The sequence below is a fragment of the Rhynchophorus ferrugineus genome, unplaced genomic scaffold (genome assembly GCF_030347505.1).
Source record: "Rhynchophorus ferrugineus isolate W39M unplaced genomic scaffold, kcgeb_rfMv2 rfM1, whole genome shotgun sequence".
Classification (NCBI taxonomy): Eukaryota; Metazoa; Arthropoda; class Insecta; order Coleoptera; family Curculionidae; genus Rhynchophorus; species Rhynchophorus ferrugineus.
Genome location: NW_027472580.1, coordinates 69829870 through 69856545, shown reverse-complemented (window position 1 = coordinate 69856545; position 26676 = coordinate 69829870). Strand labels below are relative to the sequence as shown.

Sequence of the window (26676 nt, the reverse complement as noted above, 5' to 3'; positions counted from 1 at the left end):
CTTAATGATTTTGATCTTTTTTATGGTTCTTGGAGTTCTTGTTAATTGTTCAAGTATGTAAATTAATTTAAATATAGTATCTTTTATAAAAAAAGAAATGCATATAAATGATTTCAGATGCATTTTCGATATTAAATCTAATAATCACGATAAAAAATTTATATAAATAAAGCTGTATGTATGCATGCGCCAATTCGTATCCTCGATACTTGCTGTTGGAGTCAACTTTAACGAAACAATTAGAAAATTATAACAGGCCAGTGACAATATAAGTTACCGCAAACTGCCAAATCAAATCGGTTTTATATATAATCAAGTTTACATATAATCAAATTTCAGATACAACAATTACATAGAATAATAATATCATCCCATACAGCAATAACAATTCTTGAGCTGAACCTCGATACAATCCTTTGTTGGAAGTAGCACATTAAAAAATCGATTCGATATGAAATATAAATAATACATTCATTTGAAACTAATTAAATCATTTGATCTTACAGAATAATCATTGTAAGTTAGTTCGTGATGACCAATAATAAAATTTTAATTAAAAATAATTACCAAATTACTAAAAACGATTATATTCAAATTATGCATTTTATAAATTTGGAATAAATGTATACAATCTTCAAAGTTTTTTCTGGTGTCAATCTTCTCTCAACAAATTGTTTAGATCTGCAAAACACAATATTAAAACAAAACCACTTTTATAAGCTGTCAAATAACGCTTAATCCTATTAAAAACTCCATAGCTATAAATAAACACATGATGTATATAACAATTTTTAATGCTTTCAATATATGAAAAATGTATGTTCTATTATTTATGTGTTATTTATGTTAAAGTTCTATATCACCAATAGACTGCTAATATTAATATAGACATTGTTATAATTAGTTTTATATAGTAATTTTGAATTCATATTTTATTATTTTTGTTTTTTTTTTATTTTTTTAAGCTCACGATATGTATATGTTATACCTACTTTATCAATAAATTCGAAATCAGACTATCATAAATTTAATAACATAGAACCTATATAATCCTAAGGTATAATAGTATTATAAATCCATGTTTCACTTTTATCACATATCGAAATTCTTCTTTTTTTTTTTGTTATTATATTTTTTTATACTTTTAAGTCTCATTTTTACCAATTAAGGTTTATCTGGACTAATTAATACTACATAATCACATGGTTTTGTTAAGAACCCGAACATGTCATATATGTGCCTTGTCAAGTCGTTGAGTAACAGTTTTCAGTAACAAAAACAAAAAATTAACTATAAATACTCAAATTTGCAGGAATATAGGAATTTGTTATTATTCTCGGAATGTCTAAAAGCAACTTTTAACATAGGGACTATTCTAATAAATTACCCTGAAGTTGTAGTGACAGTAATGACAGTATAAACCCTTCTCGTACTTAAATAGTTTTATAACATTTTAAAAATTATTTTAGTCCATTGTTACCTTATACTATACTGTATATTTTTACTATTATACTATACGTTTAAGCATTCTTTATTTATTGTTTTTATTATACCCCCACTAGTCGAGCAATACACGAGAAATTCATGCGAGGGTAGATTTGTTATACATTTAAAAGGTTTTCATCTATGAATTATTAAATTCATTACTTTGACTCTTTCCAAAAAGTGGTTTTAACATATACCTGAAAATAACCTCATACCTGCTTGTACTAACCTATACTCATATTATGTTAGTCAGTTATTAAATTGCCGTTGACTACTTCTATTATAAATTCTAGTTGGATATTTTTAATTAGCACTTAAATTAGTTTTCTTTTTCGAATATTTTACAGTACTTTCGGGATTGGAATTTTTATATGTCTTAATAATATAGATAGTTATAAAATCAACCTGTTTGAAATATAATTTCCTTATTTACTGAGTCTCAGAATATAACATCTTGCGCAACTTCCATCTGAATGGATCTGAAGTAGACTGTAATCAAACATTTCATTACCACTTTTTATGAAATATACTTAATAAAGATAAAGCTCTTTATAATAAAAATATACTTGTTCGTTAACCGATCAATTACCGAATGTTATCAAAATATTTATACGCGTATCCACCAAGTTTTAATATCAAATATATATCTTGAAACAGATTAAAGTAATAATAAATTATAATATGCTACCATTTAGATTATTTTTATGCATTCAGACTGAAATGTTAAAGAACAATCAAAAAGTATTTCTTTGCTTAAGTTAATAATAAATAAATATTTAATTTTTACAGAACACAATGAACAATAATCATCTCTTTATGGTATCCATAGGAGAATATAACTTTGAGCCGACTTGGAGATCCCATTCATTCTTGCGCGGTCATTATCAAAATCACCCATTTTAAAGTTTACTGAGGGTGAAAAGAGTATTAATACCACTGTCCGAGAAACTAAAACTAATTTTAGCTGCTATGTGCTCCAAAGGTGAAAATGCCCCTTCAGACTCCACACAGGTAAGCATCAGCACCACCACAGCCATTTTACCAAAACAAGAGAACAACTTTATGGCCATGAATATTCCGTTTCCGTTCAATGGCCCTCCTTAACTGATCCATGACTTTTTAGGAATGTCATAGTTTACTTAATTTTTACTCCAAATGGTTGAAGGATTTGAAGCTGTTCTTTGAGGGTTTAAGCTATTTTTCGCCCAATAAGTCTTGCAATTCATTATCTTCTAACTTTTTTATAAACCAGGCCGTTCTTTGTGAATGACATCAAAATCATCAATTTTAGATCGCTGAATTCAAAACCGACCATTGAGATATGAGCAAGCATCTGAGCAGCTTCGGCGGAAACTTTTCTTATATCAGATAACGAAAGTAGTGAATATATAATTTTGTGTATTCCATAACACTAGCTTACAAATTCGGGTCAACTTTTGAACCCGAGCAGATGAGAACGATTCTTAACGTTATTTGATGTTCTGAACTCAATCTTCAATCCATGTGTCAATATTGGTTCCGGTTTTCGTGTACCGTGGCAGCACTACCCACTTATAATGGCTGAATATCAGCTGACGACGTTGCATTGAACATTACTTGGAACTTGATTCTATGCTGTGATTGTGCTTCGTATCAAAATGCAAAGAGAACGTTGCAAACTTAAAAGTATTTTTTTCTACATTTGTAGATGTTATGCTCGGTTAATGTGCAAAAAATCATGATAAATGTATCCAACTTTGGTTTTACTGTAGTAAATACTAACAGGCCTTGTATGTACTAGTAGTCAGTTAGTGAAAATGTATACTTTTCTTTTTTGAAGAACTTTGTCTTCATCACCAGTGAGCAATTAAAGATATATATTTGTCGGTCCTGATATTCGAAAACTAATATCTGGCGCAAAAATTACAAAATATTTAATGCCTGATGAAGCAGCAACATGAAAATAATTTTAAAATGCTGCGCACAAGACTTAGTTCAACCACTGTTCAATTCCGAGTTATACTTTTAATTGGATAAATCGCCGTTAATAGTCACGAATAATAAAACACTGATTTCATTGAATTTTTCGGAAAATGGAACCAATTTTTAAAAACGAGCTATTAATTTGGTTCTGTCTCCTCATTTACCTTACAATCAACTATTGATTATTCATGTCGAAAACCGCAATGTTTATATAATCAACATGAACTGTACAAACTGAATAACTCTATATAATGGGGTAACTCAAATTTTATCAAATTCAAATTAAACCAAAACAAATGTTTCATAAATCTAAACAATTCCTTTAACAGTGTATTGTAAATATCAAAATTAATTTATAACAATAAGAACTAACTAAATAAGAATCATTCAGTCAGAAACAAAACTATTCCAATCCCAGAAATATAATAATCAATAACCAAGTTTTGTTTCCCCTTGTGTTTAACTCTTCGCTTAGGAAGACATCCTTCAACCGAGAAATATAATGCCCTTAATTCTTCTGAATGGGAAATCTTCAGAAGTGCTTCGGTCCGAGAGTCCTTTATGCCTTTGCAACCTTTTTTATAGTTAACCTAAAGGACCCTCGTTACAAATACCGCAATAAAATAGACCATCAATCGCAACATAAGTTGGCCTAATGCTTCTGGCTTCCCGTCTGCCCCGCTATTTCTCGAAAAACATAACAAAACCGCATAATATACAGTGGTTTCGAGAACGGGTCGCTTACGAAGTGTGAAAGTAATTAGAAAATTCTGTCTGTGTGACATTCTTTATGATATCAGACAAAATATTCGGGGTCATTTTATAGTGCATTAGCAGGGTCACTGGTTTTATGTCAAAGGCCAGTGATAGTCGACACAAAGACTGTCTTTATGAATACTTTGTGCGGATTTAACAATTAGATGATATTAATATTAAAGTAATTGTGCGTTATAGATTATGCTTCAAAAATATAAAATTATCAAATTATGAAATAATCAAATATCCAGTATATCATGTAGATAAAATTATTACGAGGATTGCGGCTTATATTTCCGGCCTTGGCATCATTAACTGTTGTCAGCAGCCACCCGACATTTTCAATTAAAACTAAATTGGCATTGTTTGACATAAAAACAATCAACATAAACTGATTTGATAAATTAACTTAGGGAACAAATTTCAACTGAACTAAACAAACTTACGTCCAGCAGTACTTTAAAAATCTGGTATAATTCAATCTTGACTGATACTCGCTCTAGGCCGAATTCCATGAAGGTGAAATCCAGAATCGATTATTGTTTCAAAACAATTCGATATTATACCTGATATTATAAAGAATTGAAGAAGAGATTCAAATTTACTTGGGTATTAATATGATAAGCCCCAATAAGATATTGCATTATCATATTTTCCTTTAAAAAGATTTGTTTGCGTTGAATTTCATATCCGACAAATGCTGAAAAATCCAACTTCAGGTTGTATAAAAAAGGGAGAAAATCAGATTCAAAATTAAAGAATTGTACTGGTTAGTCAGAAAATTTTCCTTTGTATAACTTAACTTAAAATCAAAGAGATCAGTTTATAATTCAGACATAAAGCTTATTTGGATTTATGGATACATATATGCTGTTACTCTAAAACAGGCTAGTAATTGAACACTGCTAAAACAAACTGACATGCTGATGCATTTATCCCATATTCGTCTTGCGTGTCTATTGATGCAAGTACAGCATAATAATAGTAGTAAAATAATTTGTGTTAAGACTTCATTAAACATATTTAGTGTAAAATGTTCAATCAAAAAAATCATTTAAAATGTTGGTATCTTCAAAATCCATCAAAGGCTATGTATAACATCTACAATATCTACAAATGACGAATCAGATATTCCTAAGACCTGGAAATAAAACAGTAATTGGCAGTATTGAAGACGAGCCAAGTCCAATAATAGTTGTTTGTGGATGAGATACATCAACACAAATAGTTATCTGTTTCTTCGACATTACTAGTCACGTAGCAACACTGGTTTTAACATAATAGGACAATCAATTCTTAATGATATACGACCACTTATTTGCAAGAAGTCTTTGGAATAATTCGAAAAAAGTTGACGAAGAGGCAAATGATTCTCCATCAAGACAATGCAAACTCATGTCAAATAATGGTATTTTTGAATGACCAACATATACCATACATTACAGTCCTGATTTGGTACCCAATAATCCAATGACTATTCCCGCGCATTTCAAATATCCAGAAATATAAATATCAACCGACGTATGAGGTCTATAAATATGACTTATTTTGTAAATTCAAGACATGATTGTTTTATGATTATAATTTTTGGGTTATTTATAAAAGGCTCATGCAACCCAGAAAGTAACACTTTGATTAACAAATTTTGATGTTTATCATCATATAACACACCACTCTGTATTAAAATGTTAAAATGATCAGATAATATGATTTGATTATCGTGGCTCCTTTACGAGTTACGAAAAGGTATGTATTATATTTTTTCATCACGATAATGCGTCCTTTCACACAATATTACTTCTTCGGACGTGGCTTTGAACCGATTCAGATAATTTAAAAAGAATTTAAAAAATTGGAGCTAAACCTGAATTCAAATTCTACAACTCAAAACTTCAACAAAAAAAAAGTCATAAATCCATTATATCAAAGCAGATACCTAAAAGAAGATGAAAAAAATTGTTTACTGCTTTTATATACTAGTTTTTATATACTTTTATATACTCTGATATTTAAGTAATATTAGAAGGAATATTTAAAAATATAATATGTTTATAAAAGCATATGGATTTGGTATAAATGACATAAAACAATTGTTATATCCTACTTGTGATAGGAAATTCAACTATTGAGTATTGATAGAAAGTTTAATCTAGCTATCCAACGTACTTAATGCCTTCAGTGATTAAGAAGATCCTCCAACTGCTACGATAATCGCGGAATCGAATCCTGCGGGACATATTTGTACATTTATGTTTTTGATTACCTCTAATTGTAATTGTCTAGGCAAGGGTGTAAAATCTGACAAGGAAAATCATCTCAGTCACGCCATTAACCAGGGTAAGACCGGATGTCTTCTGGATTTATCCCTGTTTGGCTGACTCGCCTATCAATAGGTTAACACCGAGGACCGTCCATAGCCCAAGTTACACCTATAGTATGACCAATGTATAACAGTACGACAAAGCTCATTCGTTAACATTTATATTTATATCATGCCTATACATTTCAAAACTGACTTCAATGAAATTCAAAGAAATTAATCGCATAAACATTAATACATGTAATACAATTTTAAAGAAACAAAAAAACATTTAAATTGTTGTGTAACAAGATAACCAAATATTATATTAAAAATGTATGTAAATTACATAATATTTGCCCAAAAATTGAAGTACAAAATATATTATAAATAAAAAGATATTTTAGAGCATTCACCAAATCAAGAGAACTATAAAATATTGCTATTCATTATTAAAAAAAATTAAGTAATTTAGCAATATATCGCCCCCAGCCTCACTCATTCCGACTGTAAATAGCCATAACTTTCGCTCTCAATCAAGACATTAAACGGATTTAGATAAACCCCGTGCGAGCCGACGTCTGTACAAGTGGTCGTCGACTAGATGGCTGAGAGGAGTGGGGAGAGAGTGCTCACCGCTCACCACAAGAGCTTTCCAGAGCTTTAGCTTGCCGAAGACCTACACCGCCCTTTGTTTCGCACTTGAACTCAGCTTAGGGCAGACGAATAATGATGACAACGTTAAGTTAGCGAACTATCCATATTTCATCAAAAACAAAATCGGGCAACCATCCGTCATGACATATAATATTATTAAAAATTGTCAAGTTGTTCAAGGCTTTGTTAAATATGAGAATACTATTTTACGGTTTAACTACTTATCGAAACACATTAATAATAAAAATGCATATTTGCTATCGAATATTTCCCGGTTCTAAAAATCTGAAAGAATCTTTTGCGAAGCAGACATCTCTTGAATCGCAAGAAGAACCAGTCAGAGAAAGTTAAATCAGGCAAGTAGGGCGAATGTTTAAGCGGTTAACACTTGTTAACTTTTACGATGCTTATTATTTAGTAGAGTCCTCGTTAGTCCTTTGACTTATTACATGATTCGAAAAAATAACAATAATATTATTCAAAAAAAAGTAGTACTATTAAAATTTATATTGTACAGTAACAAAAGAAGAGCTTTAAAGTTATTAATATCGATTTGAAATTATTAAAAATAACATAAAAGGTCGAATAAAAATATTATTAACAAAAAAATTGAACTAAAAATAAATGACTCAAATTGACTTCAAAAATAATTAAAGAACTTGTTATTATTATTTTATTAGAAATTACTATTTTTGTATTGTTTGGACTCGGTACCAAATTCAAACGGATCAGTTTTTAGTAGTTAAAATAATATTGTTAATATATAAATAGGTTTAGATAGGTATTAAGCTAAATTATGTGTATATAGTAGAATATAGAATATGTGTAGTAGATAGATTAAATAAAGTTTTTCTTTATTTTTATTTAGCCATTACAATGATTATTACGTACATATTTTATTTTAAAACGCTATTTTTGTGATAAAATTGTGATAAAACTATAAGTTTGATTATTTTTACTTAAGCGGTTCAATTTTTTTGTTAAAAATATTTTATTTTTCTCTATTTAGTATTAAATATTTACTCAATAAATTACGCAGTTATTTTATTAGGTATTACAATGGGTAGGCCAATTAAAGGTGCAGCCATATGAGGAAAAATAGGAATAAAGAATCAATGATTTAAAATAAAGAACGCTTCAGGCCGCGGGGTCCGCTACCTAGTCTAGTTGATTTGATAAATATTCTAACCAAACTAGAACAACAAAAAGTTGTTGCCCCCCTCGGGAATCAAGCCCGTGACCTCCGTGAAAGAACTGAACGCTCTAACCATTGCACTATAGAAGCAGTTGTTTGCAATATTTCTACGACTTCTCATATGTTATGGTTAGAGCTTAAAAGGCAAACTGAATAACTTTTACACTGAACTACTTCCGATATTCCGTCACATCATGTCAGCAATAACATGATATATTTAGATAAAAAAATGTGAAAACTTTGTACATGCCCTTGAAATTTGGAGGTTCCCCTCGATTTACCTCCTTTCCCCCCAACAGATCCTGACTTGGTTCCAATAGGACCACCTTGGAAGTGGAATATTTCGAGTGAAAAAGGAATTTTGTAAATTGGTCCATAATTGACGGAGAAATCGGCAAGCATACATTAAAAAAATATACAACCGAACAGAGAACCTCCTCCTTTTTTGATGTCGGTTAAAAATAGACGGGCGGAAAAAGACCTTTTAGAAATAATACTTTTCTAACTTTATTTTTGGCAAATTCAAAGTAAATTTTCAATATCTACTTTAAAAAGTCAAGGACACTAGAGAGATGATGGCAAAATTTTCTAACCGCTCCTTGCCTTTTCTACATCTTTGATAATCCGTAATTAATTTAGAGAATGATCTCTCAGTTGTAGCTCCAGAAATTGCTGTAGTTTATAATATACATAATATATTATTAGTGTTTGGGAATAAATGAATTATATTATTTATCATAATGTAATTTAATATTTGTACTACCGACAATGCCACAATTCCATCACAATTTTGCAGGAAATCTTGATTAGAATACTTCCCAAAATCCTCAAAATTACACAAACACTTAAAACCATCGGAATCAGATGATAATAGCTCAAATTTATCATTAACACATGAGAAAGTAATTTTAATTCTGGATTTTCCATTGGCTGATTTTCACTTTCGTAGAATTTGTAACCTCGTCGTTTTAAAATATATATGTGTATAAATATATAATTGTATAAAATATGTATAAAATATATATGGATGTATGTATTTTTATCAAAATGCTAATTCCATGGCATCTTACTTATAAGTATATTACTAAACCCTTCAACTGAACGATATTCCTTTAAAAAGGCATTCAGGTTGTTCAAACCTTTACAAGCAATTAATTTTTTTGATGGTAATGATTTGTTATTTCTCTTTGTTTGTGCTTTGTTTTATTTAGTAAAATTGATAAATGGAAGATAATAAAATGTCATCACTGATACTGATACATATGCTTTGGTGTTATGTTTGTTATAATAAAGCTTCACAACCTGATCCATACGGAAAGCGCGTCCCTGATATGATAATAATGCATATACTATTTTACTAATTGACAAGTATTTCATGCATACATTTTCATTTGAATTTTAGAACTTTCTTTACCGAATTTCGGCCTTGACCCACTTCGATGTCGAGGTACTGGATTTAGACCACTCTTAAGTCTATTAATATCTCTAGACGATATAGGTTGAAGCTTTATCCATATTCAAGAAATAATAATCTAATATATTTTAGTTCGATAATTTGGTATTATAAGTCGATCACACTCGATCACCTAAGAGGCTTTATTACTCAAAGCAAGCAAGTAATTTCTTAGTTCAACTCACCCGAATTTTTTATAACTAAATAAAAATTGCATTTAGAATATGCTCAAACTGTTTTTATTATTATCATATCTCGACAATTATTTCTATCTAAATTCAATCAATTAGATTTAATGGGAAATAAAATGTAAGCTATAATAATATTCGAAAAATTCTACACCATTTGTACACAAATGTTTGTATTTAAATAACTCCATATTTGAGACTCACCTGAGTTGAAAGGAATTATTTAAACAAAAAAAAAATATATCAAAACATAATCAACTGCTGCAAATCAAATCAAAAGTTCTTGAACAATATATAAATGCTGATCCGTGAATTATTTTTTTATTTACAATACCTATAATACTTAAAGGTAATTAAATTGTATGTAAATTCATACCTAAATGGTAAGTATATTAGGTCAGTCTGCTACTTCATAAACAGTGTCTCTCCACGTTAATTTTGCATTAAGGCGAAATAATAAAAACTTAATTATATCACTCAATGGATGCCCGATTGCTCAAGCAGAATCAGCAAAATACCTTGAAATCCATCTTGACGGTAGATTAAATTGGAAGCATCACGTTAGACAAAAAGCAAAACACATTAGAACCAAAATAAAACAACTATACTGGTTAGTCGGAAGATACTCTCAACTTGATCTAAAATCAAAGAGGTTGATCTATAATACAATTATAAAGCCAATTTGGACCTATAGGGTGCAAATATGGGGTTGCACTAAAAATTCAAATCAGTTAGTCATACAGCGCTGTCAAAACAAGATTCTTGAATTGATTACCAATGCCTATCGCTATGTAACCAATGAAGAACTGCACGATGACCTGGAAATCAAATGGATTTGCGAAGTTGTGCAGGATTTCGCCTTGAAACACGAAAGAAGATTACTAAATCATTCTAACGTAGAAGCAATACAACTGCTGGACAACGCACAGGATGTCAGGAGATTGAAAGGAACAAAACCATACGAACTTGTGTGAACATTTAGTGTGTATTATTAGTGTAAACTATAGCTATAAGTTAATAATTAATAAATAATTATAATTTTATAATTGAGGAATACATACTGATGTATTTTCTCGCACTCGTCTTGCTTGTTAATTAATCCAAGCACATAGGAAAAGTAGTAATAAATTAATTGTAATAATAATAATAATTAAGATTGTACTAAGCGTATCTAATAAAGATGTTATAAAAAATATAATAATAAACAGTGTGTTCATCTGAGCACTTATTCGTATAAAAATCAACTTACAGACCAATCCACGGAATCTCAAAAATACAGAAATGTTTTATACACCGAAGGTTACATTCACCAAAAATACAATAAAAACATATACCAGTCTTCATATCTGCTCTAACAGAAATATTAGAAGCATTTTAGAAATAACAAGATGGATTTTGTGCTTTGTTTCGTCACTGTGGATGAAACTTGGGTATTCTACCGTAATCGTGCTACCAAGCAAAGAAACAAAGGCTTATAAGTGATGATTGCCAGGCTTTTCGCGCGTTAAAAAACTATATAATTAGAACAATATTACGACATTTTAAACAAAGTGGAACCAAAGATGATTATCCATTAAAGTAACAAATCTATCCACACAACTCTAAAATTATTCGCGAGGCAAAGCACAAATTGTTTCAACATTCAATTTGTATGTTATTCTCACAACTAATAAAACTATGTTAAAGAAAGAAATTATTGCTACCGTAGAAAAATATTTTTCACGCATTTTGCAAGGATTGTTGGAATAAATATATTGAAATTAAGCGAAATAATATTTGTTTCCATTTTTTTTAGACTTACATCCTAGTAAATCGATTAAATCACATACTATTAAATTGTTTCTCATCAAAAATCGTGGTGTTATGTTTGGTTAACATAATAATTTAACAAGTTTCTCAACGTAATGTAAATCAGTTACTGAATAACAGAAACCTACATAATACTGAACTAATTAACTTAAACAATGGATTGTTGTAATTTAAACTTACCCTTTCGCAACGCTTGTCTCCTTTGCGGAAACTCCCTTGTAGAAAATTCTCTTTTCTATTTCACCATCCGACAGCACATTTATTTGGTAAAAGTCCCTAATTTCCACACCATTCACTAGCCTAGCCATCGCCACCAATATAGCTATCGCCACCAGGAGGTGGCTTATACACCTGGGGCACCGTTTCTTGATTTTCCACATTCACCAAATAGATATATTCAGAAGTCTTCTTAATCTGAGAACGGCAACATTTCATATATTCTGAAATATAGAGCGACATTTAATTACGATATTATCAAATATATTACAATCAGAATAAGTTATAAAGGAAAACAATACTTTTTAATTATATTTATTTAAACTCCAGCAGAAGACAAACTTCAAAGGATCACACGATTTGATATTGTAATGCGACGAATTGTATTTAACAGAAAAAGCAAAAAAAAGAACAAAAGTATTAATTAATACATGGACATTATTACTACCCAATGGGTTCTACTAGATATGTTATATCGCTCGACTGATACAGCTGTGACTATTTTTTTCTGCGAAATAAAACAGTTTTTAAAATAAAATTAAAGATGTCGTTTAAATCATTTACAATTTATAACTGGCACAGTCGGTAGAATTCCAGAGAGATCATGAGGCTTTCTTTTGAATAATTTCAATTAACCGGAGTTACAGTAATTACCAAAAAAATTAAATTAATTACCAAAAAAAGATGACAAATTGATGTTTGATTGGCAATCATTCCGCAGTTTTTTGAAGCATTCTCAGTTTAGTTAAATGAAGTTTAAGTAGAAGTATCGCAGCTGAAGCTATAAAGTAAAAAAATGGTTTCAAGACACTGAAAGATCCCTTGCCCTAAACTGTTCCATTTAGGAAATACATAAGCTTCTAAAAACGCTCTTAACTCAGGGATTCCCGCATAAGCATCACAGTTTAGGTTGTAGGGCAATCAACGGCAGACTGAAGTTGCTGTGGACTAACTTAATCTGCTAGAATTTGAACGGAAGCTTGCAGTTGCACCCCTTAGGTGACCATACACCTCGCGAATTACAGTAACTCAATTTCTCAGACGCAGACCAATTTAGGTATCAACCCAAATTTGGAGGAACCATTCCATGCAGCATATACGACTGAAATTTTGGTAAAAATAATACTATTCAGAAGGTTATCCAAGGCAAACTGGCGGAAAAAAGTAGAGACGATGCTCATAAATAATTTTAGTACTTCTAAAAGGTTCCGTTTGGACGGAACAATAACAATATGCATTTCTTTGACCGCTTTTTTTAGGAAGGATTTAAACTCTCAGTGTTGTTTTATATCACGGTTCAACAAGTCGTTCCGTGAAACAAAATAATTTTTGAAGCAAAATAAACATTTCTTTTATTTTAATTCCTTCACATCTCATAAGTATGAAGTATTAAGTTATTGTAAAAACCAAAATTATGTTAGTCAGAAAAAACTAACAACAGTGTGTTAATAATTTAGAAAATACTTATTTCAATTTAAGTATAACCAGGAAGAATAAAACCAACAACTATCGACTGTTAGGTTTCAGTTTCCTTATATATTATATTAATTCGGGTTCATTAGTTACTTGAGGAACATATTAACATTATTCATTGTTCTATGAAATTCTGCCTTAAAATTAGATGATTTGTTAACGTAAATAGGAAAGATATTTAAACATCAGATATCCAGGATGATATTAAGCGAATGAATCTGTTGATTTTAATAGAATAAAAAACGAGATGTAATGAGATTGATAAACTATATTAAGTGTTATCATTAAATCGTCTCATTATTTCAATTAAAAAAATAATGTAGTAAGATGAATGTTTTATGTATTTTAAAGTTTCCTTTTACCAACGAAGGTTTATCTGGACTGGGCCTACAGTTTAACGTGGGCTCCGAACTACGGTTCTCAGCATTAAGCCTACCGACTGGCGAGTGACCAAGTTGGAAATCATCCCGGAAGACATCCGGTCTTACCCAGCCTGGTTACTGGTGTGACTAGGATCATTTTCCTTATCGGATTTTACACTCTTATTTAGGACAATCATAAATATTAAACAATCACAAACATACATTTACGACCATGCCCCAGCAGGATTCGAACCCGCGACTATCACAATAGTAGGTGGACCGTCCTGTCGCCTTTACCATAGCCCCAACCAAGCCGGCATTAAGATGAATTTAAAAAAGTATTGTAAATCGCTCGCAACTAGTTTTTCTGTCAATCTTTTGGACTTATTGGAGCAGGTAGTAATTCGTTCCTTTTCATCATTTTGAAGCTGAACTTTACAATTAAAAGAGCGACTTAATTGGTGTGGAAATCATTTTCTTTTTATTTATCATTCCTTACGCGTTTAAGTATTCGTCTACTGTTTATCGCTCAACTTCCAGTGATTTAATTAATTATTGAAGTACGAATTTTAATATCACTTCTTATAAAATGCTTAACAACTTTCGATATGTTTACTTTCGTACAAATTGACTTCTACACCAATCGCATAAATAAACTATCACCTAAAAACACACACTCAACATATTTGATAAAGTAAAAATCTTTCGTATTTAGTATTTTGCCAAATGAACTGTACTAAAATGCACACCTTATAATATATGTGTGGAAAATAGATTCTTGTAGATAACAACGGAATGTTACTTTACCTACGTCATTTTTTGTAAAACACTACGAACTAATTGCAACATATTACATTTCAATGGCAAGAATAAATAATATTATTGATATTCACATAAAAATCTATAAAATATGAAAAATCTGATATAATGGAGAATTGCCAATAGTTAAAATTAGATCGTTTATATAATACTCAACATAATAATAGCAAACATTTTCAACCGCCAAAAATCTGGTTATTTTTTATTGGAATTTTATAATCGGAATATTTTACTTTGTTTGTTTCTGTATATTATTAAAATAGCAAACATTATATTACGATCATCATTTTGTGCGTCCAAGCTGTCGACAAAAAGTATTACTCAGGTCATACGCATGGAACAGTCAGAAAGGTCAGCAACCGTATTTACTTGATTTGGCTACTTCGGGCCTGCGGTTATTTCCTCAATTCAAAAAAACGCTTTGAAGGCTTTAATACGTTTACTATTACTATTTGTTAAATATCGGCATATGTTGACCACTCTTTTATTGACGGTAAATACAGTTTCCGGACTAATGACACCAGTAAAAGATTCTGCCGTCAACTAGAGTGAATATGTTAAAGGCTATTCCAGAAATCGACGCTGAAATAACAAATCGAATCGGTCAAGCTGCCAAAGCATTTGCTTCTCTAAAATAGTGCGTATGAACGAAAAGAAATTTTACATTTAAAACTAAAATTCGCCTCTTTCGAACACTTATTGTTCCAATCCTTCTGTATAGCTCCCATACTTAGACACTATTACAACCTGACATCTGTAAGCTTCAGACCTTTCAAATTCGATGTCTAAAGCAAATTCTACGTCTTGCTCTCCGAGATCGTATTACGATTGAAGAACAAATTCAAAGACATATATTACAATGGTTTCACCATGTATGTGAATGAATGAAATGTGAAAGAATTCCTGACAGATTTCTGTGGCTAAATCGATCTTTTAGATGGAAGTTACAGCAAACAGCAGAGTAAAAAACATCAACCAAAATCCTGCAACACCAACAGTATTGTGTGAGAAGTACACACTCACCCTCAAAGCCGGCTATGGATTGATGATGATTATTTAGAAATGGAATTTAACAAATGTTTCGAAGCTTGAAAAAAATTAATGTCATATAAAGGCCATTACTTTCAAAGGTATGAAATAATTTTGGAAATGTAGATAGTAAAGGAGTTATTAATTCTAAGTCTATTTTTACATATTAGTATTAGAAGGAGCTTTTGACATGAATATAATAAGGACTAACAATTCAAATAGAAATTCAATAATTTAGATACAATAGATAGATTTATATTAGAATTAATAGTTTTGTGATAATTATTTATTATAAATCGAGTAAGAAATCGAACACTCTATTGTGAAATGATAATCGTAAAATATATGTGAAATAATGCTTTTAGTTTAAGAATTTGGCAAATTACCAAAAATACCTAACCGACTAACCTAACACAAATTTGGGCAATTGGCATGATGACATTAATCAACAATAATAAAAAGTTTGCATTTATCTAATATCGAATTAATAAATTTATAGCAATTAATTTATTTTCATACTGAGACTGATATTAGTAAATTATTTAATATAAAATATTTTTAATCAAAAAAACTGAACCGAAAACCCAAACATATATTAATTTAGATTTTTTTTATATATATGTTATAGTATCCTTTTACCAACTGTGGGTTTATCTGGACTGGGCCTAAAGTTTAACGTGGGCTCCGAACCACGGTCCTCAGCATTAAGCCTACCGACTGGCGAATGACCAACTTTAGAAATCATCCCAGAAGACATCCGGTTTTACCCAGCCTGGTTACTGGCGTGACTGGGATCATTTTCCTTGTTCCAGCAAGATTCGAACCTGCGGCTAGCGCAACAGTAGAAGGACCGTCCCATCGCCTTTACCACTGCACCACTAAGCCGGCTTAATTTAGATTTGTTTTGTTAGTAATTTAATTTTTTGTAAATATCACTAAATTATATAACCATTTTTGTAGATCTTGTGCTCGGCGCTGACTTCAAACTTATCAATTGGTAGTAGTTAAAATAATATTGTAAATAGGTAAATAAGTTTAGGCAGATGTTAAGCTAAATAGTTTGTATATTATTTTAAAATGTTTTTCTTTTGTGTTAAAAATTATTTTTTTAATTTTTAGTCAGTTCCTAATCTATTTTTTGAGGTCGTTTCAATTTTTTTGTTAAAAATATTGTTAGTGTTAGATATTTACGCAATTATTTTATTTAATATTACAATGGGTAGACTAAGTAAAGGTGCAGCCCGTATGAGGAAAAATAAGAATAAAGACACAATGATTGAAAACAAGGAACGCTTCAGGCCCCGGGGTCCGCTTCCTAGCCTAGGTGATTTGACGAATGTTCTAACTAAACAACAACAAACACTTATTTTCTCTGCCGGGAGTCGAATCCGCGTTCTCTGTTTGGGAGCCAAACGCTTTAACCATTACACAGTTGCGGTTAGTACTTAAAAAGCAAACTGAATGGCTTTTGCACTAAACGACTTCCGATTTTCTATCACATCAGCTCACCAATAACATTATACCCAAATATCTGATTATTTTAGATAAAAAATATGTGAACACTTTCTACGTGCCTTTGAAATATGGGCGTTTCCCTCGATTCCCCCCTTCCCCCCAACAGATTCTCTTTTGATTCAAATGGGACCACCTCGGAAGTTCACCCTTTCCAATAAAAAAATAATTTTAATAATCAACCCACTGTTGACGGTGAAATCGGCGAAAATACATTAGAATATATATATATATATATATATATATATATATATATATATATATATATACTATATATATACTATATATATACTATATATATATACTATATATATACTATATATATACTATATATATATACTATATATATACTATATATATACTATATATATATACTATATGTTGTTCTGTACTAACTTCGTCAATTTCTGGCTTTCCTGAGAATTTGACCGTTTTATCTAAATTGTACTGAACCACACAAGTCACAATTTGTTTACTTACTATTTGCTAACGTTATACAATACTGACGGTTTGACGAGATCAATTGGAAAAAGTTCTTTTTCTGAAAACCCTTATATTCTGTAAGAATAATATATTTTTGATGATATGATATGAGCGTCAATTCTATATCAATGCTCCCATGGGTAATATGACTTTTTTTTATCATACATAATATAACTACCTTTTATGATTGCATTATTGAATGCCTATCATTTAAACATACCTATATATGGACTAATATTCAGCTCACCAAGCCTATGAATTGAATGATTAGTAAAAAATTATCAGATACCTTCTTGCGAAGACATGTTTAACATGATTATTTGGTGTCAGATTTTATAGTTACATATAAGTTACGACTTCTTTAATAAGAAAGCAGACCCTGACTATATTCAATAAATCTTATCGTGTTGAATAAATATTTAAAACATACATACAATTATGGTATACTCTAATCCTGTAGCATTTATTAATTTTTTTCATATAATTGCTTCTAAAATGCCATATATTTTGTCTTTGTCGGTAGGGATTACCTATCTTATAGTTTTCCTTGGCCTTTTTACATGACCTACCTTAATTTATTCACCCAGATATACCCAGAATTATAAATTGTTTCGTTTGTCATTTCTGAAATTCAGTTCATATTCCTTATTATTATTTTATTTATTTATTTATCATTCTCGATTTAATCAGATTATGGTATTTGGCAAATGATATTTGCAATACTTGAAAGCTTGAATTAACAACTCAATTATAATAAGTACCTTAATTCTAATCAAATAATTTATACACGCGCATTTAGTAAAAATGTTATCATTCACAGAATATTACTATAAACGACATGGTTTTAGTAGTTTTACTCAGTCGTTTAAAAGGAGAATAAATAAGAAACATAATTACAATTTATCACTTTTGTTAACTACTGGCGACTTTCTTATTTTCCTTCGTAACGAACTGGATCTCTAACGGTACTGGTTTGATTTATTAATAATGGAAAAGCTCTTAATCTCTGCTCGTTGCATAAATTCTGGTATTTATAAGTCCAGTTTAAAATAACTCAACGATAGTAACCACTATTCATAAATAAATCGACAGCTCGGTAAAAACATGATTCCTTTGACAACACCTTATGAATTACCCCCGGCTAGATTGTAATTTCTATCGGGGGCAGGTGATTTGTCATCATTTGTGATGGCCGCTTCACTTTTAAATTGTCACTTTAGAAGATAGCGCCTCAAAAATTACAAAAAAAAAGATGCAGCTCGTTACTGAAAATCCAAGATAAGGCCATCAATACCATAAATCACTTTAAAAGTTATGACCCATAGAAACGCTGTTGAGTTGGTCCTTTTATCCCCATTTTTGTTAAAATATTTTAAATGAGTTACTATTGAATATACTACTCCAAATACCATAAAACGTAACATATACAGTTTTAAAAATACAGTCAAAATTTCAACAAATTTTATAGTTTTCTTAAGTTATGTTTTTTTTTGCTTTTATCAGTAACATTATTCACTCATTTCATCAATAACAGATTTTACTTTAAAAGCAAAATTATTTAAACAAAGTCGCGGATAAAAATTCACGAATGAAATAACTTGAAAATTGATATGCAATAACATAAATGATGTTGATATTATTATCTAAATAATAATGATAAGCTGAATGAGTTATCTTACGGGAGACTTGTCAATATCACGAAATATATAAAATCTTCAGGAGTAACAAACAAGACAAGAAATGCGATGTAGAAGACTTACAGAGCTTGTCCAAATATACATCTAGTATTAATATATTTAAATTAAATCAGTCGATGTATAAATAAGATAAGATATACTGCTATATACAGGAATAGACGAAATAATATGAACTCCTTACAGGTAATTTGCTGTAATTACATAATAGTTCTTATTGCATATAATTACTCAGTTTACATGTCTAGTTGCTTTTTTCTACGACTGTTAAAACAAGGATTTGTAAAATGTGTGTTATCCAAGACTTCGATAGAGGGCAAATCGTTCCTGCTATTTTAGCACAAGAACTGACGAACGAGCTAGTTTGTTTAACATTTCAAGAGTGACAGTATCCACGGTAATGACACAAAACATAGTAAAAGATTATCGGTGAGGAAGAATAATGGGAAAAAGCCAAAGTTAGCTGGCTGTGGCCAGACAACATAAAACTACTGCCGCAAAAGTGATAGCAGAAGTACTTAACACCTACAAATTGCAAAAACCAAAACGACGAGGGCTCCACAAAGCCAACATTCATGGAAGAGCAGCGATTGCGAAACCCTTTATAACGGAAGCCAACGTTAAGTTTCGAAAGAAATTGATTAAAAGTAGTATATTGCTTCCAAATATTACCATATTCCAAGATGAAAATGCACCTAGCCAAAAATGTTCATTCATCTTCCCCGGCCAGACCTTAACAAAATTAAAACATTTGAACCGCAATAGTGAGGACAAGATTTCCATATCCAAAGTCTTTAAAGCGATTGAGGGATGTTTTTAAACAAAAATGGAACAACATTCCGTTGAGAATTACTCAGACACTCTAAGAATCCATTCCGCGAAGAATATCAACTATTTTAAATGCAACTGGCAGCTCAAAACTTTATTCTTAAATAAATATTTTCCATCTCCATTATTTCTAAATTTAAGAAATGTTTTAGGTTTTAACTAAATCAAATCTAATAGAAATATTTTAGAAATCAACAAAGTTAAACTGCTACAATCAAAATATAATAAGACTTTTCAAATCGGATGCCAGTAGTTTATATATTCATTCAAATATTTATTCAAATTTCTTTTGTCTCCTTATAATAACCCCTTTCTTTCTTACTGGATGCAGTGAGTTAACTCAAAATAAGACCTTCGAAGTGGTTTTTATGTTCAAAAAACAACCAATTGAAAAGAGCGAAATCGGACGAAAAAAGACCGACATGAGGTTGCTAATTCATAAATAAAAGCTGGAGTGTCGCAGGTCAGTTATTGGGACCGGTCATTTACTTAATATACACCGATGATATTCCCGAGTTTCTGTATAGCTCCTGAGTTTACACATAGTTGTAATATGTTTGTTTTAGTTGTATAGTTGTAATATGCTGTTTGTATATTTCTGTACATAGCTACTTTTGCTGGCGATATTGGGTATGAATAATATATGATAATGGCTAAAGGTAAAGGTTACGAGGAAGCAGCAATGAAATTGTAAACGAAATTAAATAAAATTAACAGTTGGAACAATAAAGAAAGAATAAGATTAAATCACAGCAAAATATTAAGGATTGACATTGGATACGAAATTGCTATGGAAGGCTCATATTGAGAAGACAAAAGGGGAACTGGATAATAAATTTACAAGAATCTATTGGTTATTTGAGAAGAATTTTAGTCTGTCAACATACAATAAAATAGTGCCGAATAAGAAGTATAAGAAGAAATATAAAATTAAAAAAAACTATCTGGACATAAATAAGCGATTTCAGAATAAGTTTATGACAAGTGCTGTTACTGCCTTGTACTATTTCTGAGACTGTGATCTGCATAGAAATTTGGAAACGCACACCATTAACCAGACCATTAAAAACTTGGTCAACATCATGAACTATTTCACTTTTCACTTTTTCTCCAGGTCAATGTTAAGATAGCCCAACGTCTCGCTGGTGCGGATCGTACAAGATGACTCAAACGAGGGTTTGTCTGGACTGGACCTACAGTTTAACGTGGGCTCCGAACCACGCTCCACGGCATCAAGCCTACCGACTGGCCAGCGACCAACTTGGAGACTTAGACCATCACAGTTACCTATAAAGACATTTACAATTACAAACACAAACATAAAGTACATCTAGGCTCCAGCAGGATTCGAACCCGCGACTATCGCAACAGTAATGCACCGTCATGTCGCCTTATCCACTGCGATTTACACATTCATATTAATATAAACAATTAGATGGGACCAACAGAGATTTTAATGGGACAATCGAATTAGTTTTTATGTATAATATCATTAATTGAACAAATATTGGTCAAGTTGTAATTTTTATTAATATCACTGAGATATTATTTAATAAAAATAAATAAATAAAAGAAGGCCAACCAAAAATATGCTTGTGTTTTTCGTCTCATCAATCTCGAACATATAATTTTTACTACTTGAACATTATAACGAATTTCTATTATATAATATTAAGTAAATGCAGTTATTTTAATTTTTGTTTTAGTTACTAATATTTTTCAAAAATATGAACGATTATCTATGAAAAAAATATATTTATATTTGAAAATTAAATTTAAATGCAAATTCCGAACTTTAAAATCGACACATTACATAAAAGATTGGTGAGTGTACATGAACGTTGGCTGCTAGTAATCGCTCGTTACGAATCTGACACGGATTTTTAATTATCACCAATAATTTTGACGAAAACAACCATCAAAAATGTTACATTATTAAGTATTAGAAATATAAACGAATTACAATTCAAATATTATAAAATATAATTGACACCAAATTAATTCCATGGAAGCATAAGAAATTAGATATTTTATAATACATTCTAAATAGGCATGGCACTGAATGTCAAGCTCAAGTTATTAACATGTTAAAAAGAAACAAGCAGGACTTTACATGAGACTCAAAAAACTGAGGCGGTCGCTTGGACGATAATCTAAACTTCAAGTAAACAATAAATTGCTTTAATTGCATTGAAACCCTTTATGTATCTACGGTGTGCAACTATGGGATTGCACAATCCTTCCAGTGCCGGCTTCGTTGGCGCAGTAGTAAAGGCGACAGGACGGTCCACCTATTGTTGCGACAGTCGTGGGTTCGAATCCTGCTAGGGAATGATCGCAAATTTATGTTTGCGATTGTTTAATATTTGTGATTGTCCTACACAAGAGTATAAAATCCGACAAGGATAATGACCCCAGTCATGCCAGTAACCAGGCTGAGTAAAAACCGGATGTCTTCTGGGATGATCTTCTAAGTTGGTCACTCGCCAATTGGTAGGCTCAATGCTGAGGACCGTGGTTCGGAGTCCACGTTAAACCGTAGGTCGAATCCAGATAAACTCTCGTTGGTAAAAAGGAGACTTTAAAATATAAAAAGGTCCTTCCAGTTTTACCATGAATTTGAAAAGACAAAAACCTTTTGCACTAGTACAGTTAAAATATATGCGGGATTAAATCAATCAAACTGACCTTAAGTTTGGGCCATAGAAACCATAGAAATGGATTTGAAAAACAATATAAAAAAAACTTGCAAGAAAAAAAATTAAAAATATAAAATCGACACATTTGATAATATATTGGTCAGTGTATATGAATATTGGCGTCTAAGATTCGCTGATTACGAATTTGGCACGCATGTTAGATAATTTCGGAATAGTTTTAACCAATATATTTAACAGTATTGATATTAAAAGATGTATTATATGATCTAACATATTTTTAAATAAAAATTTAAAATTAATTTTTCTAAATCAAGCACCAACTATCTCTAATAATTTTAATTAAAACGTTTAACACTATAGGTTGTTAGAAATAATGAATAGGATGTATTTATGTTTATATTGAATCATATTGTAAAATAAAGTTTACCTGAAAATCGATTATATTTACATTCGCGAAAAAACACAAGAGTCAATACATTATTCACTACTCATCATCATATACTGTTACCACAGGATCGTCACGAATCGGAATCAGTTTTAAAAGTGCAGCCGCCGCAGATTGTAACCATTTATTTCTATTTAAATTTCAGCACAACTATAAGAATTCATAGAATTAATTAAGCCGATTACGCAACTATTTGAACCGAATGATCTAATTTTTCTTAGTAGACTGTTTGCTTTTATAACAAAATTTATTATGTAAAATTTTTGGTAAGATGTAAAGACAAGCGCCTGAAATAATAAACGTCTAAGCTATAGTTTAGTTTATCAAAATATCAAGGATATAATGATTTCATAGTTCGCAATTAATTAAGAGCCTTATCAAAACAATATTTTGTAAAAACAAAATTTAATGAGCTATTACACGGATCAATAAAGTGTAATGATCAACAACCAGTCGGTTTAATTTAATAGTATTTTTAACAAAATGTAATCAAAATTTAATAAAGCACTTATTCTTTAAAATATCTAATAAAATAATACCGTTTTAGTTATTATATTATCTATTGATACATAATTTAATTAATTTAGGTTATTCTCTTTTAACGCATTAAGAAATTGCTTAATAATTTACAGAATACAAAATTAGTGTTTACTTACAATTTTATGGTCGTATATCAATTCCGTTACACACAAATCGCATCACAAACATATACATCACAAAAAGCTCATTTATTTACAATAAAAAAAAACAGACATTCCCCTTGACAATATATAATCGATACGGGAAAAATATAAACAAACGCGAAAAACGACTTTACCACAACTGGTATTTGCGAAAAAAAAAATTTTAACAAATCGCCAGTGACAAGCGCGTCGAACGCGGCAACAGCCTCCTTGATTTTCCGATCAGTGTTCGCGGGCTGGCCGAGATACCGAATGCTCTTTTAGTGACTGCGTTGGGGCCTTTGTCGATGTCGAAGGAAAATCTAGTGGGCTATTAGCGCAGCTGGTTCTTGATTCTTAGAGTCGAGGGCCCTCCTCCTGGCCGATACGGCATGGGACAATAGGAAAGAGGCGCCGTCCTTGTTTGCGAAAAAGGGACAAACTCCTTTGGGGGTGTAGCCGAGGATTTTAGGATATTTTATGTCATTCCGGTGTCATTGTTGAAAGGTGTCACTTTCGACCTCTCATTTTAACAGATTTGAGAACATCCAATAATTTCTTTGATTTAATATTTAAACAAAAACATTTTTAATTATTCCTAAAACCCGTTTCCTCTGAATTCATGTAAATAAATATTTTTACACTAAATTTAACTTGATATTCTGGATATTAAGTAAAAGATTATCTTCTGAAAACAGCAAATAAATTATTTGAAATATTATTTTAAGAATTAAGTTGTTATTGACAGTTAATTAATTACTATGAAAATACTTATTACCTACTTTGTACCAATATTTTTTTTATATTTATTACAATATTTACATAATTTTCTCTTGCTAATGATACTAAAATAAAGTAATTATAGAAATACTTTTCAATTATTTCAAAGATTATTTAATAATGCAAAATTAATTATTCTGACTTACTTTTTAATTAATCCTCGTCTGTACACAACCGTAAAAACATCTGTTTTTCATTATAGCTGTATTGATTTTATCATTTAATTAATAACTATATTTAAATGATTTTTAATTGCATTAATTAATTATTAATTCATTTGGCAATTTTTAAAACTTACAAACTAGGGAGTGACTAATGTGGAATAAATTTCCTAAAACACCCAGCCTAGTTATTGATCGGCTTGATTGATCTAGTAACCAAGGGAACAGAACGATCTTCCTACTGTTGCAATAGTCGTGTACTTGAATCCTGCTGGGGCATGACCGTGAATTAATGTTTGTGTTTGTTCTTATAGCAAAAATACAAAATCCGACAAGGATAACGATCCCAGTCGCGCCAGTAACCAGGCTGGGTAAGACCGGATGTCTTCTGGGATGGTCTCTAAGTCGGTAGTTTTAATACCGAGGACCGTGGTTCGGAGCTCATGTTTAGCAGTAAGGCCAGATAAACTCTAGTTGGCAAAAAGAAAATATGACAAAAATATAGAAGCGTCAAGACCTAGAATCCGCACCACCAATACTAACAACAAACTAATAAAGTTAAAATTACCAATATAATCATATTTTCAACCAATATAATCATAATTTAAAATTGAATTATTTAATAAATCAGTTAACTACATACATGTAGCTTATTTACTTGTATGATTATTATATAGTGTTGTTGTTTACATAATTGTTATTTGTTGTTTGTTGTTTATTCTTTATATTTTTATCTCATTATACTTTTATTTCTATATTAGCATGCTGCAAGATGATACAGAATGTTGAATACAAATTATATTTATTTAGTTAAATGATATATTTCTAATATTAATAATATTAGAAAGTAAAATAAATGTTTCTTTTTTAAATACGTTTCAATAATTATATAATAAAATAAATAAATATTATTGAAAAAAAATTTAACCGGGAACTAAACCAATACCGATTTATTTGATTTCACATCTGAAATCTCCCAAATACGCTATATAACGAAGGGCTGAAGTTCCACCCACTACAGGATTCATAGGCCCTCGTTCGACAAGGATAGAAAGAGTAGCTCGTCGAAACGGACGAATAGAATTGCTCAGCGGTCACGTGGTCTATTCCAGAGCCAACGTTGAGTTTCGCTATTCGATGCTTATGATTATATTACTGCTTACCTGTGCAAGCATTGAAATCTCAAAAAATCGCCATCTAAATTATTTTAGTTGTGTATAAATAATATTATATTTTATAAAATTTTTTTAATTCACATAATTGATTTTGTAACTTAATTTGGGTAATTTTGAAATAACCCCGTTAATACAAATCGTTTATCATGACAGAATTTTTTAAAATCATGGATACAAATCCGGTAAATATGCCGCATATTAAAACAATTCGTATTTCAATTCACTGATGTTCAGCTTGCTTTGTTATTGTTATTAAATATTATTTATATATAATTATATTATATAAAAAATAAAAATTTTAAACTTACACTACTAACCAGACAAACCAACCAGACAGACAATGTCCTGCCTGACTATTGACCTGAATATGTATTTTTAGAACGCATGAGTTGGTGACAAAGAAATATATGGTATATGATTGATAGGTATGGTGTACTTTTTATTTGATTCAATTCGATAACTCCATCAAGAGCCACACTATCATTCCAGTGTCGCTCTAACATTTCAATACCATTTTTGTAAAACGATTTATAATTTTGCCTCAAAATGAGCTTGTCACCAGTTGCTGTCCAC

The 26676-nt window shown here is 30.6% G+C and overlaps 1 protein-coding gene across 2 annotated transcripts in view; it reads right to left on the bottom strand.

Moving 5' to 3' along the window:
• Positions 1-24235, bottom strand: part of LOC143189433 (uncharacterized) — a 204764-nt gene extending 180529 nt beyond the window's left edge. Inside the window, exons 1-2 of one of the 2 annotated variants that reach the window (XM_076393840.1) lie at positions 23982-24235; positions 11985-12244 (exon numbers count right to left, since the gene is read on the bottom strand). In XM_076393840.1, the coding sequence (XP_076249955.1) occupies positions 11985-12184 (200 nt within the window). In that variant the 5' untranslated portion in view covers positions 12185-12244; positions 23982-24235. Of the gene's footprint in view, positions 1-11984; positions 12245-23307; positions 23447-23981 lie in introns of those variants that run through there. The other variant, XM_076393839.1, reaches the window with a different exon arrangement.
• Between the last annotated feature and the right edge of the window lie 2441 nt (positions 24236-26676).